We start from the raw sequence: 18,612 nt of genomic DNA on the forward strand, positions 1-18,612 counted from the left end.
TTATGAGGGACTCCCACCATCCCTGTGCTGTGCTCATTATGAGGAGCTCCCACCATCCCTGTGCTGTGCTCATTATGAGGGGCTCCCCTCCATCCCTGTGCTGTGCTCATTATGAGGGGCTCCCACCATCCCTGTGCTGTGCTCATTATGAGGGGCTCCCTCCATCCCTGTGCTGTGTTCATTATGAATGGCTCCCCTCCATCCCTGTGCTCATTATGAGGGTCTCCCACCATCCCTGTGCTGTGCTCATTATGAGGGGCTCCCCTCCACCCCTGTAATGTGCTCATTATGAGGGGCTCCCACCATCCCTGTGATGTGCTCATTATGAGGGACTCCCACCATCCCTGTGCTGTGCTTATTATGAGGATCTCCCACCATCCCTGTGCTGTGCTCATTATGAGGGTCTCCCCTCCATCCCTGTGCTGTGCTCATTATGAGGGGCTCCCTCCATCCCTGTGCTGTGCTCATTATGAGGGACTCCCCTCCATCCCTGTGATGTGCTCATTATGAGGGACTCCCCTCCTTCCCTGTGATGTGCTCATTATGAGGGACTCCCCTCCTTCCCTGTGCTGTGCTCATTATGAGGGACTCCCCTCCATCCCTGTGATGTGCTCATTATGAGGGACTCCCCTCCATCCCTGTGCTGTGCTCATTATGAGGGGCTCCCTCCATCCCTGTGCTGTGCCCAATATGAGGGGCTCCCCTCCATCCCTGTGCTGTGCCCATTATGAGGGGCTCCCACCATCCCTGTGGTGTGCTCATTATGAGAGGCTCTCATTATCCCTGTGCTGTGCTCATTATGAGGGTCTCTCACCATCCCTGTGCTGTGCTCATTGTGAGGGGCTCCCACTATCCCTGTGCTGTGCTCATTATGAGGGGCTCCCACCAACCCTGTGCTGTGCTCATTATGAGGGTTTCCCCTCCATCCCTGTGCTGTGCTCATGATGAGGGTCTCCCACTATCCCTGTGCTGTGCTTATTATGAGGGGCTCCCACCATCCCTGTGCTGTGCTCATTATGAGGGTCTCCCACCATCCCTGTGCTGTGCTCATTATGAGGGTCTCCCCTCCATCCCTGTGCTGTGCTCATTACGAGGGGCTCCCCTCCATCCCTGTGCTGTGCTCATTACGAGGGGCTCCCCTCCATCCCGCTAATGTGCTCATTATGAGGGGCTCCCACCATCCCTGTGCTGTGCTCCTTATGAGGGACTCCCACCATCCCTGTGCTGTGCTCATTATGAGGGTCTCCCACAATCCCTGTGCTGTGCTCATTATGAAGGGCTCCCTCCATCCCTGTGCTGTGCTCATTATGAGGGGCTCCCCTCCATCCCTGTGCTGTGCTCATTATGAGGGTCTCCCCTCCATCCCTGTGCTGTGCTCATTACGAGGGGCTCCCCTCCATCCCTGTGCTATGCTCATTACGAGGGGCTCCCCTCCATCCCTGTGCTATGCTCATTACGAGGGGCTCCCCTCCATCCCTGTGCTGTGCTCATTATGAGGGTCTCCCACCATCCCTGTGCTGTGCTCATTATGAGGGGCTCCCTCCATCCCTGTGCTGTGTTCATTATGAGGGGCTCCCCTCCATCCCTGTGCTGTGCTCATTATGAGGGTCTCCCACCATCCCTGTGCTGTGCTCATTATGAGGGGCTCCCCTCTATCCCTGTGCTGTGCTCATTATGAGGGTCTCCCACCATCCCTGTGCTGTGCTCATTATGAGGGGCTCCCACTATCCCTGTGCTGTGCCCATTATGAGGGGCTCCCCTCCATCCCTCTGCTGTGCTCATTATGAGGGGCTCCCCTCCATCCCTGTGCTATGCTCATTACGAGGGGCTCCCCTCCATCCCTGTAATGTGCTCATTATGAGGGGCTCCCACCATCCCTGTGCTGTGCTCATTATGAGGGGCTCCCCTCCATCCCTGTGCTGTGCTCATTGTGAGGGGCTCCCTCCATCCCTGTGCTGTGCTCATTGTGAGAGGCTCCCTCCATCCCTGTGCTGTGCTCATTATGAGGGGCTCCCCTCCATCCATGTGCTGTGCTCATTATGAGGGGCTCCCCTCCATCCATGTGCTGTGCTCATTATGAGGGGCTCCCTCCATCCATGTGCTGTGCTCATTATGAGGGACTCCCCTCCATCCCTGTGATGTGCTCATTATGAGGGACTCCCCTCCATCCCTGTGCTGTGCTCATTATGAGGGGCTCCCACTATCCCTGTGCTGTGCCCAATATGAGGGGCTCCCCTCCATCCCTGTGCTGTGCCCATTATGAGGGGCTCCCACCATCCCTGTGGTGTGCTCATTATGAGAGGCTCTCATTATCCCTGTGCTGTGCTCATTATGAGGGTCTCCCACCATCCCTGTGCTGTGCTCATTGTGAGGGGCTCCCACTATCCCTGTGCTGTGCTCATTATGAGGGGCTCCCACCAACCCTGTGCTGTGCTCATTATGAGGGTTTCCCCTCCATCCCTGTGCTGTGCTCATTATGAGGGGCTCCCACCATCCCTGTGCTGTGCTCATTATGAGGGTCTCCCACCATCCCTGTGCTGTGCTCATTATGAGGGTCTCCCCTCCATCCCTGTGCTGTGCTCATTACGAGGGGCTCCCCTCCATCCCTGTGCTGTGCTCATTACGAGGGGCTCCCCTCCATCCCGCTAATGTGCTCATTATGAGGGGCTCCCACCATCCCTGTGCTGTGCTCCTTATGAGGGACTCCCACCATCCCTGTGCTGTGCTCATTATGAGGGTCTCCCACAATCCCTGTGCTGTGCTCATTATGAGGGGCTCCCCTCCATCCCTGTGCTGTGCTCATTATGAGGGTCTCCCCTCCATCCCTGTGCTGTGCTCATTATGAGGGGCTCCCCTCATCCCTGTGCTGTGCTCATTATGAGGGGCTCCCCTCCATCCCTGTGCTGTGCTCATTATGAGGGGCTCCCCTCCATCCCTGTGCTGTGCTCATTATGAGGGGCTCCCCTCCATCCCTGTGCTGTGCTCATTATGAGGGGCTCCCACTATCCCTGTGCTGTGCCCAATATGAGGGGCTCCCCTCCATCCCTGTGCTGTGCCCATTATGAGGGGCTCCCATTATCCCTGTGGTGTGCTCATTATGAGAGGCTCCCATTATCCCTGTGCTGTGCTCATTATGAGGGTCTCCCACCATCCCTGTGCTGTGCTCATTGTGAGGGGCTCCCACTATCCCTGTGCTGTGCTCATTATGAGGGGCTCCCACCAACCCTGTGCTGTGCTCATTATGAGGGTTTCCCCTCCATCCCTGTGCTGTGCTCATTATGAGGGTCTCCCACTATCCCTGTGCTGTGCATATTATGAGGGGCTCCCACCATCCCTGTGCTGTGCTCATTATGAGGGTCTCCCACCATCCCTGTGCTGTGTTCATTATGAGGGTCTACCCTCCATCCCTGTGCTGTGCTCATTACGAGGGGCTCCCCTCCATCCCTGTGCTGTGCTCATTACGAGGGGCTCCCCTCCATCCCGCTAATGTGCTCATTATGAGGGGCTCCCACCATCCCTGTGCTGTGCTCATTATGAGGGACTCCCACTATCCCTGTGCTGTGCTCATTATGAGGGTCTCCCACTATCCCTGTGCTGTGCTCATTATGAGGGGCTCCCCTCCATCCCTCTGCTGTGCTCATTATGAGGGGCTCCCCTCCATCCATGTGCTATGCTCATTATGAGGGTCTCCCCTCCATCCCTGTAATGTGCTCATTATGAGGGGCTCCCACCATCCCTGTGCTGTGCTCATTATGAGGGACTCCCACCATCCCTGTGCTGTGCTCATTATGAGGAGCTCCCACCATCCCTGTGCTGTGCTCATTATGAGGGGCTCCCCTCCATCCCTGTGCTGTGCTCATTATGAGGGGCTCCCACCATCCCTGTGCTGTGCTCATTATGAGGGGCTCCCTCCATCCCTGTGCTGTGTTCATTATGAAGGGCTCCCCTCCATCCCTGTGCTCATTATGAGGGTCTCCCACCATCCCTGTGCTGTGCTCATTATGAGGGGCTCCCCTCCATCCCTGTGCTGTGCTCATTATGAGGGGCTCCCTCCATCCCTGTGCTGTGTTCATTATGAGGGTCTCCCACCATCCCTGTGCTGTGCTCATTATGAGGGTCTCCCCTCCATCCCTGTGCTGTGCTCATTACGAGGGGCTCCCCTCCATCCCTGTAATGTGCTCATTACGAGGGGCTCCCCTCCATCCCTGTAATGTGCTCATTATGAGGGGCTCCCACCATCCCTGTGATGTGCTCATTATGAGGGACTCCCACCATCCCTGTGCTGTGCTCATTATGAGGGGCTCCCCTCTATCCCTGTGCTGTTCTCAATATGAGGGTCTCCCACCATCCCTGTGCTGTGCTCATTATGAGGGGCTCCCACTATCCCTGTGCTGTGCCCATTATGAGGGGCTCCCCTCCATCCCTCTGCTGTGCTCATTATGAGGGGCTCCCCTCCATCCCTGTGCTGTGCTCATTATGAGGGGCTCCCCTCCATCCCTGTGCTGTGCTCATTACGAGGGGCTCCCCTCCATCCCTGTGCTGTGCTCATTACGAGGGGCTCCCCTCCATCCCTGTGCTGTGCTCATTACGAGGGGCTCCCCTCCATCCCTGTAATGTGCTCATTATGAGGGGCTCCCACCATCCCTGTGCTGTGCTCATTATGAGGGACTCCCACCATCCCTGTGCTGTGCTCATTATGAGGAGCTCCCACCATCCCTGTGCTGTGCTCATTACGAGGGGCTCCCACCATCCCTGTGCTGTGCTCATTATGAGGAGCTCCCACCATCCCTGTGCTGTGCTCATTATGAAGGGCTCCCCTCCATCTCTGTGCTGTGCTCATTATGAGGGTCTCCCACCATCCCTGTGCTGTGCTCATTATGAGGGGCTCCCTCCATCCCTGTGCTGTGTTCATTATGAGGGGCTCCCCTCCATCCCTGTGCTGTGCTCATTATGAGGGTCTCCCACCATCCCTGTGCTGTGCTCATTATGAGGGGCTCCCCTCCATCCCTGTGCTGTGCTCATTATGAGGGGCTCCCTCCATCCCTGTGCTGTGTTCATTATGAGGGTCTCCCACCATCCCTGTGCTGTGCTCATTATGAGGGGCTCCCCTCCATCCCTGTGCTGTGCTCATTATGAGGGGCTCCCACTATCCCTGTGCTTTGCTCATTGTGAGGGGCTCCCACTATCCCTGTGCTGTGCTCATTATGAGGGGCTCCCACCATCCATATGCTGTGCTCATTATGAGGTGCTCCCACCATCCCTGTGCTGTGCTCATTATGAGGGTTTCCCCTCCATCCCTGTGCTGTGCTCATTATGAGGGTCTCCCACTATCCCTGTGCTGTGCTTATTATGAGGGGCTCCCACCATCCCTGTGCTTTGCTCATTATGAGGGTCTCCCACCATCCCTGTGCTGTGCTCATTATGAGGGGCTCCCCTCCATCCCTGTGCTATGCTCATTATGAGGGGCTCCCCTCCATCCCTGTGCTGTGCTCATTATGAGGGTCTCCCACCATCCCTGTGCTGTGCTCATTATGAGGGGCTCCCCTCCATCCCTGTGCTGTGCTCATTATGAGGGGCTCCCTCCATCCCTGTGCTGTGTTCATTATGAGGGTCTCCCACCATCCCTGTGCTGTGCTCATTATGAGGGGCTCCCCTCCATCCCTGTGCTGTGCTCATTATGAGGGGCTCCCACTATCCCTGTGCTTTGCTCATTGTGAGGGAATCCCACTATCCCTGTGCTGTGCTCATTATGAGGGGCTCCCACCATCCATGTGCTGTGCTCATTATGAGGGTCTCCCCTCCATCCCTGTGCTGTGCTCATTACGAGGGGCTCCCCTCCATCCCTGTGCTATGCTCATTACGAGGGGCTCCCCTCCATCCCGGTAATGTGCTCATTATGAGGGGCTCCCACCATCCCTGTGCTGTGCTCATTATGAGGGACTCCCACTATCCCTGTGCTGTGCTCATTATGAGGGTCTCCCACTATCCCTGTGCTGTGCTCATTATGAGGGGCTCCCCTCCATCCCTCTGCTGTGCTCATTATGAGGGGCTCCCCTCCATCCCTGTGCTGTGCTCATTATGAGGGGCTCCCCTCTATCCCTGTGCTGTGCTCATTATGAGGGTCTCCCACCATCCCTGTGCTGTGCTCATTATGAGGGTCTCCCACCATCCCTGTGCTGTGCTCATTATGAGGGGCTCCCACTATCCCTGTGCTGTGCCCATTATGAGGGGCTCCCACTATCCCTGTGCTGTACCCATTATGAGGGGCTCCCTTCCATCCCTGTGCTGTGCTCATTATGAGGGGCTCCCCTCCATCCCTGTGCTGTGCTCATTATGACGGTCTCCCCTCCATCCCTGTGCTGTGCTCATTACGAGGGGCTCCCCTCCATCCCTGTGCTATGCTCATTACGAGGGGCTCCCCTCCATCCCTGTAATGTGCTCATTATGAGGGACTCCCACCATCCCTGTGCTGTGCTCATTATGAGGGGCTCCCCTCTATCCCTGTGCTGTGCTCATTATGAGGGGCTCCCACCATCCCTGTGCTGTGCTCATTATGAGGGGCTCCCACTATCCCTGTGCTGTGCTCATTATGAGGGGCTCCCACCATCCCTGTGCTGTAATCATTATGAGGGGCTCCCACCATCCATGTGCTGTGCTCATTATGAGGGGCTCCCACCATCCCTGTGCTGTGTTGACTTCCTGGGTTTTCAACTTCATCATAACGAATAATCGCAATTAACGAAAATTCTTATTTTGTCTGATTCTGAATCTCCCATCGACTACCAGTACCAGTCTCCCAATCCCATATTAAAAAAGGTCATTTTCCAAACCCTCACTCAGCAGCAGAAGAAAACCTCTGGTCAACAAAACACCAGTCATGTTTCCGTTGTAACAGAATTTGGATCCGAAATTTGTAAACGAAATTTTGTATTTCATACAAAATTCGGAAGCATAGCAATTCTTATTTTGGATCCTCCCGAATATACGAATTTACGGAAATTCCTACGAATTTTCAATTCGTACAAAACTAATCGCACATGTTTAATGAGAACATTGACCACGGGATGATTGCACTATGCAGTCAGTAGTAGGAATTTTGAAGGGTTTGGTAGGATAACTCTAGCAGGCGGTTATATGGTGGTGAGGCATACACAGTCTCTGACTAGCAAAAAGGTTAAGCAATATTTGTCAGCATCCAAGAAATGAGTCTGGCTGCATCCATTTTAATAGTGGGCAGCTGAAGCTGCTGCCTGTTCACTGTGTTCATTTATACAGACACACAGAGGCACACCTCCAGCTCTGCAGCTCTCATTGGCCCTCTTATGACTCACCCCCCCCCCCTTCCTAGCAAACTCTCACAGAGTGAGAGAGAAGGCTGTGCATGATGTCATAAGCCTAGGCTAATGACCAGAAAAGAAACAGGTAGGGAGCTGTATAAGGTATTTACTGGCAGCAAAAAAATGTTTTACTATCCAGTTAAAACAACAAGGGCAAAAGATTTAATAGATGGAAAGTTGAAAAAATGAACTGAAGTTCCACTTTAACAGTTTTAGCCCTAGAGATTTTTCCACCCTTCCCACCTTAAAATGTAGCTGCCAGAGCAGTGTAATGCAACAGGTTCACCCTAATGCCACCCACTGCTGCAGCTGCGTATTCTCACTTTCCCTTTGCATTCCCACATCTCCAGAAACAAGCAGTGACATACCTAGTATATTCAGATATTAGCAAAAATATGACTTATTCCCTTTCCTCCTGCATGTCAATTGCTTGTTCAGGGCACCAGCAAGGTTACATGGGAGCAAGGGAAAAAAACTCAGCCCTGTGTAAACTCCAAATCCTGACATGGGAGTTTAAAGTGATTGTAAACAATCACCTTGTAAAACAACCCATTCAGTTTAAAATATAAACTAAAGGCAAAACATTTTTGTATAGATATTAAAAAAAAACATAAACAACTTTTTTCCCTTTTTTATAAGTGATCGGCTGCATAAGAGCTGTTCTCAGCTGCATACGAGCTGGGGGAAGGAGCAGCAACAGTACACTGATCTTCCCAGTGAATGGCTGTGCAGCAGGGGCGTGTCAGGATAAGTCTGATCATTGTAGGAGAGAAGGCAAAATTCCCAGCTTAGCTGGGGAACTGAACAAGGTGGGCTGTCCTGCTTAGTGTGGTCAGTTTTTAATATGAAAGCAGAGGGACTGGTAGGAACACAAGGGATTTCACATAAAGGAAGCAATATAAACAGAACAGGAGACTTTCTCAATCAAGTACTGTACATGGCACAGCAACCACATCTCAGGAATATAAAGTGTTGGGGAAACAAACGCTTAAAATGGGGTTTCTTATTTTTTTTATACAGCCAGATAGAGCTAATGTATATATAGTAGCAAATTTGGACACAAACCTTTTTGTTTTTTTCATTTTCATTTGGAAGAAAGTAAAAACAAAAAATATATAAAAAAATTATAAAGTCTTTTGGCTAAAAAAGATATCACATAAGTGTGATTTATATGTAGTATAGCAGAATATTATAACTAAAACTGAAAGATCACCTTTTAATCAAAGAGAGCTACATTGAAATGCTACATTCAATGTTTACCACTAACATCTTGCATACATTGTGAGTGTAACACTAAGATAAATTAAGATGGTGATAAAGGCTATTCTTTCAATTCAAATAATAAACATAGTATACTAACCTGCTTGCTCTGTGCCATGGTATTGCACAGAACAGTGGTATACCTCCTCTTCTGCAGTCCCACACTGGCACTGCTTCCTCCCTTATGTGTGCCCCATAACAAGCCATGTGTTATGAAGGCACATGTGTGAGCACACTCCCAAACCAGGCTGTTTGCGTCCACATACGTACACAGCAGTGCTAGGCGATGCCCCCTGCTCCCTCCTCACAGGATTTGACTGACAGCAGTAGGAACCAATGGCTCCCACTGCTCTCAGTGTAGCCTGTGAGAGCAGGGAGAGAAGATCTGCAGCCAGGCACAGTGCTGGATCGATAAAGAGGACTCAGGTAAGTGTTTGGGGCCTGGGGGATTGGGGGGGGGGGGGATTGGTGCTGAATGCATTATGGTAAAGAAACGTTTATAATTTAGAACCACTTTAAGGTAAAAAATGGTTTAGGTGTAAACCACTTTAAGTATGTGTGAACAGGAATAAGCACAATATTTCCATTTTTATAGATCTGCAATTGCAAAAATTCTTAATTATTTTAAGTATTTATAATTTTTTAACTGATTTATTTTAATGTATTCCTTTTTTTTATTTTGGGAAGCTGGGTCAGTCACATAAACTGAATCCAACCTGTCCATTTGTCACTGCAGCAAAAGATCACTTATATTGATCGATTGTTCACTGTCACCAGTCAGTTGTCACTATTATTAGAGCGATTTGTTGCTGCCGAGAAGCAAGATAGAGATGCATCAGGTTTTGCCAAGTCTAAAAAGATAGCTTCTAAAGTTGAATAGATGGTGTCACAGATGGCATTAGAGAGCTTTGGCTTTGAACACAATGAGTCCCTTGGTTTCCACTGCCTCCGAGATAGACTCCTCTTGTGTGGATCTACAGAGTTGACCACTATTTTGGATGTTTAGTAAGCTTTTTTTTTTTCTCCCTCTCCTTCTTCTTTTTTTTTTTTTTTTTTTTTACTTTATGCATTTACTGTAATTACAGACACCACCAACATCATCAAACTCCTGATGAAGTGAACCCTGTTTCAGGAAACGCATTGAGATTATGATGTTTTCCACCCTGTGGAGTTATGTTGTAAATGTAGTTTGTACTGGAGCATGTAGAATAATATAACTGCATTTTGAAACAATACATGTAGCATTTTTGTTTTGCTTTGGTGCACCTTTTTTTTTTTTTTACTTTTTTATTGGATATTTGTAATAAAAAGAGCATGGCATTTTATACTCTATATGTTTAATTGGTGCCTTGACCTCCATAAAATACCTGGGGCAAATGTTTTTGATACTTCTTAGCTATGATAACCACTTGTGTGATGGGTGTAGTTTTTAAAATGGTGTTAGGACAAACAAATGTAATCCCAGTGTCATTTTAAAATAGCTTCCGGGACAGTGTAAAGAGAACCTACTAAGACTGGGCTTATATAAGAATCTAAACAGTGCTGGGACAAGGTCATCTAAAGTCCAGGGCGAACATGCCAAACTGCGCCCTCCCCCCTTCCCTCTCCAAGATGTATGAGCTTTATGTGTCAGCAAAAATCTCCCCACCAAAACATTGAGCATTAATCTGCATGCTTACCCTCTAAGCATAAATCCCCCCACCTCCCAGTACAAACCGGCCCCCACTGCCAAAATCACCCATCACAGCACAAATATTTGCCCCATCCTCCTAGATCAAATGCCCTCCCCCCTCCAACAAGAAAATCACTCCTAGCACCAATCCTCTACCCCTTAAACTTCCATTTCCAGTAGACACCCCCCCCCCCCCCCCCACCAGCACAAAGTCCCCTCAATTCCCCCACCTATCACAAATCTTCTTCGCCCCCATATCACCACTCTTAGCATTCCCCTCCCCAATTTCCCCTCCTAGAAGAGTACTTACCCCCTGCAGTCCCCCATATTCCCCCTTTCAACACAAATCCCCTCCCCCCAAATCTCCTTGTGGTGCCCCCCCACTTCACATGATACCACAGTGCCCAAGGCAGTCACCCCTTCTGCCCACCCAGTGTCCCAGGCCTTTAATCTAAGCATGATGAAAATGATTTTGATGTCATTGCAGAGAGAGTGTGTGTGTGTGTTTGTGTGTTATGAATGATCATTTTTGAATAGATTTTAATTTGAGCAGATAACTACCTGATCTGCTTCCCTAAACACAGGGGAGGAAATGAGCTAAAACAATGAAATCTAAAAATGAATATCCTGTAAAAGAATTACACTACAAATGACAGTATGTCCTACTTTTAAAACTGACATATTTAACATGCCTTTATGGTGTTTGATGAGTTTTTAGATAAGACTGAAATGAGGTAGGAATCCAAGTATTATGATTATAACACAAAACTAAGACACTCTTTATGAATGAAATGTTGTCTGGCCACTAGTGCAAAGAAGAGTGACATCAGATAAAAGCACAACGCTTTAAGGACTTATGCTCCCCTTATGCCCTAGACTGGCCAATACACAGTGTGAATTTCTTTCCTGCAACCACAGGGTGCAGGAAAGAAATTTGCACAATTACCCCATCAACACAGACAGTGCTGCCAGGGGAATCCCTCCTGCCAAGCAATTGTCTGCCCCTGGCAGGGGGGCAGGCGAGGGAAGCCACCCCCCGCCCGGAGAAGACAGTGATCATCAGGCTGGTTGTACCCAAGTTGATCGATCAACCAACTTGGTACATTAAGCCTGCCTATTAACAGTTTGAATCTCGACCAGCTCAGCAGATTCAAAACGTGCATTTCGTGCCTTATGCATTTCAATGCAACTGCTGAAGTGCAAGCGTTAAAAAAGCAAAAAGCAAAATGTAAGCCACCAAAACCCTTCTCGTTAACTACTGATCACCTTTATATTACAGGTTTACTACTCCAAACATTTATGGAGTTTTTGTCACAAACTTGTGATATCGGTGGCTACAATCCTAATGGCCAAAAGTGCAGGGTCCATATTTCTCTGTTAGATGTTATGATATTTATTCTGAATTACTTCAATAAAAATGTATTGAAAGTGAAAATTTAAAATGTAGCAAAAGGCTTGTGATTGACCTGCTGTTGTAATAAACAACAAAAACCAAGCTCAAAGACTGTCCTTTTGTAGCTGGATGAAAGTAGAAAATGCTGGTCGCCTGGCTGTGCAGGAGTCGGGAAACCAGTCATCTGCAACCCCTGCAGGGGTAGTGCTACAAACAGTTATCAGAGGTAAAGAATATCAAAATATATCCTCCAAAAGTTAGCAATCTATAGAAAGTAAAGCAATAGCTTGGAAAAACAGCTATTGATATTTTTGTAAAATATGTATATTCAATTTCCTATGTGCTGACCAACAAAATGTATTCAGAATAATTTTCACATTTCCTATGAAGCCAAGTACCACCTAATGCTCCATATTATCTGTAATAGCATGTTACAAGTGGCAATATACAGTATCTCAGTGACAATGTTACTTGTTTCCTACCTGTGATGAATGTCCCAGTACCATTAAGTGTCTGCATATCGTGTATATATGAAGGGTACCTAAGCACAAAAAAGGGTGAAATTGCTTAATTCAAAAATAGAAAAAAAAAATAAAGTTAAAAATCCATATATAATTAATACTGCACAGTTTATAGTAGGTAAGAAAATGTTTTCTTACAGAAATATACTATACTATATAATATATAAATGTACATATGAGTACAGGCATTTGTGGTCCAGCTGAACCACCATGATTGGTCAATGAAGATCAATCTGGACAATACAATTATGTTGTAGTTCAACTACCATGATTGGTTGTCCTTTGAATTTTTTGTTTAATAACTTACAGTATGTGACTTTTTTTTTTTTTTACTTTTAAACAGGTAATGTTTATTGAACATTATTGCAGAGATTACAATCACAGTGGCATACACCGAACATTCAAAAGGCGTTGCGTCATAACCATAACAGTAGATAAAAGACATTTTTCCATTACAGTAGCGATTATGTATCACAGTCAAGGAAAGTCCTAACATTGACATGTTATTTACTGTAACAGTACATCAAATTCCCTCATCACACGTGGCAGCCTCCTGCAGCCATTTATCCCATATTCTATGATATTTAGCTGGGCAACCCCTATTTTTATATAAGAATTTTTTGTATGGGAGCGTAAGATTAACTTCCCGTTTCCAGTCCTCAATCCGGGGTGGAAGGGGCCTCATCCACTGTCTAGCTATCACTTTTCGAACAGAAAACAAGGTTTCCTGCAGGAAAGTGCCAGTAGTTTTATCTAATACGTCAGGAAATATCCCTAGTAGACAAGGTTTGGGGTCTAGAGCCAAGGGCGAGCCCATAACATCATGTAGTATGTGACTTTTAAAGCAGTATAAACCTTAAATAAAAATAACCTTAATATTCACCACTCAAATATTGTAAAATATTTTTATTTTCTTTGTGCCCCCAAACCTTATATTTTTATGCCTTTTTCTTTCCCATCGGAAGTGCTTTGGATGTGTGTGGTAGGGACAGCTGGGGGCTATGTGGTAGACACATGCGCAATTAGGGGCTGCTGTCTTTCTGAGGTCTTTTCCCAGCCATTGCATGCACAGTACAGGCCTCTACGGCTCATAGTAGCCGAGCACAGTTCCAGATCTCAGAAAAATAGTGCACGCACCAGCCAGACAGTGCCGGCAAGCCCTGTCATGCACATGCTGGCTAGGGACAGTTCCAGGCTGTTGAGAGGCATTGGCCCCTAATGCGCATGTGCTGGAACCAGCGGCCACTATTGCGCATGCGTCCCACGCACAAAGCACGAGGAGCGTGCATGTCAGGGGAACTTTAGAGAGAAACTAGGAAACAGATGAGCTTGGCATCCTACAAACCCATCTAGCCAAATTAAAATTGTGCTAATTTGTTTACTCCAATGAGCTGCATCATTCACTGTCCCGCAGCCTTTACATGAGCTGCAGGGCAGAAAACACCCAGCCTGCAGCCCATTAGCGTTAAAAATCAGTGCAAGGTCAGCGAGAGAGAAGGTCAAAGGACACCCAAGCTCATGTCTTCTGAAGTCGTAGAAGACACCTTACAGGTTAAACAGACGAAACCTTCATAAACTGTGTAATCTGGAGAGCCCAAGACCATCAGCTAGCCACTTGTAAAAGTGAACAGTTTTTATTGCATTTTCAAATTCAGGAAAATAAACAGCTTTTCTTCAGCATAAGTAACAAACAGCCCACCACCATGGTACAAACATAACAAGAGAAAGTTATGGCCAATATACCAGTCCCACACTAGGATTTGAGATTCCAGTCTGCTTCAGGGGTACCACAAGAGACCCAGGATTTAATCATATCATGTCTTAGTCTCCAGAGGGTTTATTCCCTCCCTCACAGCTTGGTGATGATTACTTCCCATTGCTTTTCAAAACTCCCTTAGCCCTTGTACACACGGTCGGACATTTTGACAACCAAATCCGTTGGATTTTGTCCGACGAATTTTGTCAGACGGATTTTGTCCGAAACTGTTGCATACACACGGTCGGACAAAGTTGTCGGAAAATCCGATTGTACATAACGTGATGACGTTATTTCATTACGACAGGACTACGTTCAGGCTAGTAGCCAATAGCTTTGGTCTAGGAATTTGATCTGAGCATGCGTGGCACTTTGTCCGTCGGAGTAGGCTACACATGATCGGAGTATGTCCGATTGGAGAATTTTGTCGGAAAATTTTACCGGCAAGTTGAAAAAGTTGGTCCGTTGGATATTCCGACGGAAACAGTCCGATGGAGACCACACACAGTCGGAATATCCAACAAAACGGTCCGATAGGACACATTCTGTCGGAATCTCCGACCGTGTGTACAAAGGCTTACAGATGTCTTAACCCCTGCAGGACCAAAGTCTCTGTAATCAGGGTTTGGAGGTTCCTTTCCAACCAAAGTCTCGGAATCCTAGTATTCCGGGTCCTAAACAAGGACTTAGTAGTCCTGAGAGAACTGTATATCTGTCAGAAATCATGAATCAGAACGAGACAGAAGTGCAGTTAAAATCACACTTGTTTATTAATAATAATAATAATAATAATAATAAAAGGTGAACAGAGCAACATAGTCAAATCATAGCCAAAGTTCGATAACCAGATCAGATAGTTTGACAAGCCAGGACATCAGGGAGCCAGAGATCAGTGTACTTCAGAACAGGCCAGGAAATCAGAAAACCAGAGAATCAGTGTAGTGGAACAGCAAGCAGGATCAGGAACCAGGAGGGACATCAGCCAAGCAAGTCTTTAACAGGTACACAAGATAGATTCTCTGGATGTGTTAACCAAGGTGAAGGCAGAGAGGAACTGAACTGAACAGCTTAAGTAACCAGTAGGACCTTAAATCCTCGAGAGCATGCCTCTGCAACACACTCCTCCATGGCCTTATCCTCTGAGACCTACAAAGGGTAAACTTGGCCACGAGGGGGTATGGCACCAGTTTGAAGATCAATTGTGCAATCATACGACCGGCGTGGAGGAAAACTACCTTGACCTTTGTCAAAGACATTGCTATAATCACAGTACTCCTCCGGCAGGGAGAGGAGTGAAGAGGTGCATAGGACCTTAGCCATACTCTGGAAACATGTATTGTGGCGACCAGGTGAGAACCTGAGCACGAAGCCAATCAAAAGAGGGGTTGTGCCTCTGTAGCCAAGGATAACCAATAACCAGCGGAAACTTAGGTGAGGCATTAACTTGGAATTGGATTATCTCATGGTGAAGAGCCTCTACAGCCATGGACAACAGAACAGTCACATGGGCAGGCTGTAAAGGTCTTCTGTCAAGAGCCTCAATCAGGGCCGTCTTTAATTTTGATTGGGCCCTGGGCAAACATTTTCTTGGGGCCCCCCCTCCATTCTGAGACATACAAAAAATAGCAGGTAGACTCAAAATCAGTTTACTGCAGCAGATCACGCAGTGATTGCAATTGTTTGCCAGAGGTTACAGCCTATCCTTACTGCTCGCTGGCTGGTTGCTAGAGGTTACAACACATAATTTCTGCTTGCCGATTGGTTGCTAGAGGTTACAACACATAATTTCTGCTTGCCGATTGGTTGCTAGAGGTTAATGCACATCATTACCACCTACTGATTGGCTGTTAGAGATTAAAGCAGATCACTACTGTTCGCTGATTGGTTGCTACAGGTTAATGCACATCATTACCGCTCACTGAATAATTGAGCAAGGGGCACATTAATACACATACTACAGGAGAGTGTCAGAGAGTGCAGACATACTACAGGAGAGGTTCAGAGACTGCAGACATACTGCAGGAGATTACCAAAGACTGGGGACATACTGCAGGAGACAATCAGAGACTGCGGACATATTACAGGAGACAATCAGAGATTGCGGACATATTACAGGAGACAATCAGAGACTGCGGACATATTACAGGAGACAATCAGAGACTGCGGACATACTGAAGGAGACAATTAGAGACTGCGGACATACTGCAGGAGACAATCAGAGACTGTGGACATACTGCAGAAGACAATCAAAGACTGCGGACATACTGCAGGAGACAATCAGAGACTGCGGACATACGGCAGGAGACAATCAGAGATTGGGGACATACTACAGGAGACAATCAGAGACTGCGGACATACTGCAGGAGACAATCAGAGACAGCGGACATACGGCAGGAGACAATCAGAGATTGGGGACATACTACAGGAGACAATCAGAGACTGCGGACATACTGCAGGAGACAATCAGAGACTGCGGACATACTGCAGGAGACAATCAGAGACTGCGGACATACTACAGGAGACAATCAAAGACTGCGGACATACTGCAGGAGACAATCAGAGACTGCGGACATACTGCAGGAGACAATCAGAGACTGCGGACATACTGCAGGAGACAATCAGAGACTGCGGACATACTACAGGAGACAATCAGAGACTGCGGACATACGGCAGGAGACAATTAGAGACTGCGGACATACTGCAGGAGACAGAGACTGCAGACATGCTACAGGTGATGGTCAGAGAACTTTCAGCAACGCACAGCTTGACAGTTGAATAACACAGCTCAGGGTTTAAGTAGTCAGGCATTTTATGGGTGCAAGGACATACCTGGCCAGACAAACTCACTACATACATTTAGAGGTATGTGGGCTGGGCTTCCATTCTCTGATCTCACTACAACAGCCGGGAGCTCCACTGATGCTTTGTAGGGGGGCCCCGTTACCCGTGAATTGGGGCCCCGATGAACGTTTTGCAGAGTGCACAGAGGACACGGGAGGCTGTATTCCCGCGCTAGCCAGCTGAAAGGGGGCGGGGCCGGGAGTTCCACTGACGCTCTGACCCCGCCCCTGTGCAGCCTGTATGCTCGGAACAGAGCGGCTGTAATGAGAGCCAGTGATCGGCGTGGGAGCGTCAGTGGAGCTCCCGGCCCCGCCCCCTCTATACTGGCTGGGGAATACAGAGGTCCGGGGCGGGCCGGGAGCTCCACTGATGCTCCCACTCCGATCACTGGCTCTCACTACAGCCGCTCTGTTCCGGCTGCATGGGGGCGGGGTCAGAGCGTCAGTGGAGCTCCCGGCACCGCCCCCTCTCAGCTGGCTAGCACGGGAATGCAGCCTCCCGTGTCCTCTGCGCACTCTGCAAAACCTTTATTGGGGCCACAATTCGCGGGTAACGGGGCCCCTCTACAAACATTGGGCCCAGGGCAGGTGCCCCGTTTGCCCTGCGCTAAAGACGGCCCTGGCCTCAATGGCAAGTGGAGTGGCACGAAGCTGCAGCAGAATCAAGTGCTTAGATCCAAAGGCAGCATCATTGAACAGTCCTGCAGCCCCAGAGTCGATTAGAGCCTGTATCTCGACGGATGACTCAGACCAAGAAAGGATAACCAGGACCAGAGGCTTATGCTTCTGGACAACTTGGGACAAAACAACGCCACCAAGGGGGGTCCGCTACAGGACCTCAAAGTTTGGGTGTTCCCTGGACAGGTATGATAAGATTTCCAAAAGTGACCTGCCTGGCATCAATAAAGGTGCAATCTCAACTGCAGAGAGACGCGTGAAGCCAAAGTGCATGGGTTCATCTTCACTGACCGACTCTGTACCAGGAGGGATGGGAGGTGAGGGAGGCAAGAGTGGCACTGCAAAGCTCAGAGACAAATATACAGGAGGCTTCCGCAAGCGCTCTTTAAAAGAGAGTCGTTCTCTGAGTCTGGAGTCAATGAGGATGGCAAACATGATCAATGTCTCCAGCTCAGTGGGTATATCTCGTGCTGGTATCCGAGAGACCATGAGAAAAAGCAGCCCCTAGGGCCTCATTGTTCCATGCAATCTCTGATGCCAGAGTATGGAATTCAGTGGCATAATAGGCAACAGTTCTTGTAATCTGTTTGATGGGCATGAGGCACATGGCAGCAGAAGCAGAGTGTGCGGGAACATCAAATACCCTTTTAAAGGAAGCCACAAACTCTAGGTAACTCAGGACAACAGGTTTTTGTGTTTCCCATAGAGGGTTTACCCAGGCCACGGCTCTCTCAGAAAGCAAAGATATCACAAAACCTAATTTGCTTCTGTCCATGGAAAATTCCTGGGGCAGCATCTCAAAGTATATCTCAACCTGATTAAGAAACCCTCCGCTACAGGACCTCAAAGTTTGGGTGTTCCCTGGACAGGTATGATAAGGCACATGGCAGCAGAAGCAGAGTGTGCGGGAACATCAAATACCCTTTTAAAGGAAGCCACAAACTCTAGGTAACTCAGGACAACAGGTTTTTGTGTTTCCCATAGAGGGTTTACCCAGGCCACGGCTCTCTCAGAAAGCAAAGATATCACAAAACCTAATTTGCTTCTGTCCATGGAAAATTCCTGGGGCAGCATCTCAAAGTATATCTCAACCTGATTAAGAAACCCTCTGCATTGAACTGGATCACCCCCAAATTGCTGGGGAAGCAGAGCGGA

At 48.4% G+C, this 18,612-nt stretch overlaps 1 protein-coding gene across 2 annotated transcripts in view; it reads right to left on the reverse strand.

The window, feature by feature from the left end:
• The window catches only part of CFAP54 (cilia and flagella associated protein 54), a 538,848-nt gene that overhangs the window by 481,460 nt on the left and 38,776 nt on the right, over positions 1-18,612 (reverse strand). For both annotated transcript variants that reach the window (XM_077472059.1, XM_077472058.1), the window contains exon 5: positions 12,145-12,203. In XM_077472059.1, coding sequence (XP_077328185.1) covers positions 12,145-12,203 — 59 coding nt within the window. The remainder of the gene's footprint in view (positions 1-12,144; positions 12,204-18,612) is intronic.

Source organism: Lithobates pipiens, unplaced genomic scaffold (genome assembly GCF_037356315.1).
Source record: "Lithobates pipiens isolate NorthernLeopardFrog02 unplaced genomic scaffold, aLitPip1_a1.2 Scaffold_8, whole genome shotgun sequence".
Taxonomy (NCBI): Eukaryota; Metazoa; Chordata; class Amphibia; order Anura; family Ranidae; genus Lithobates; species Lithobates pipiens.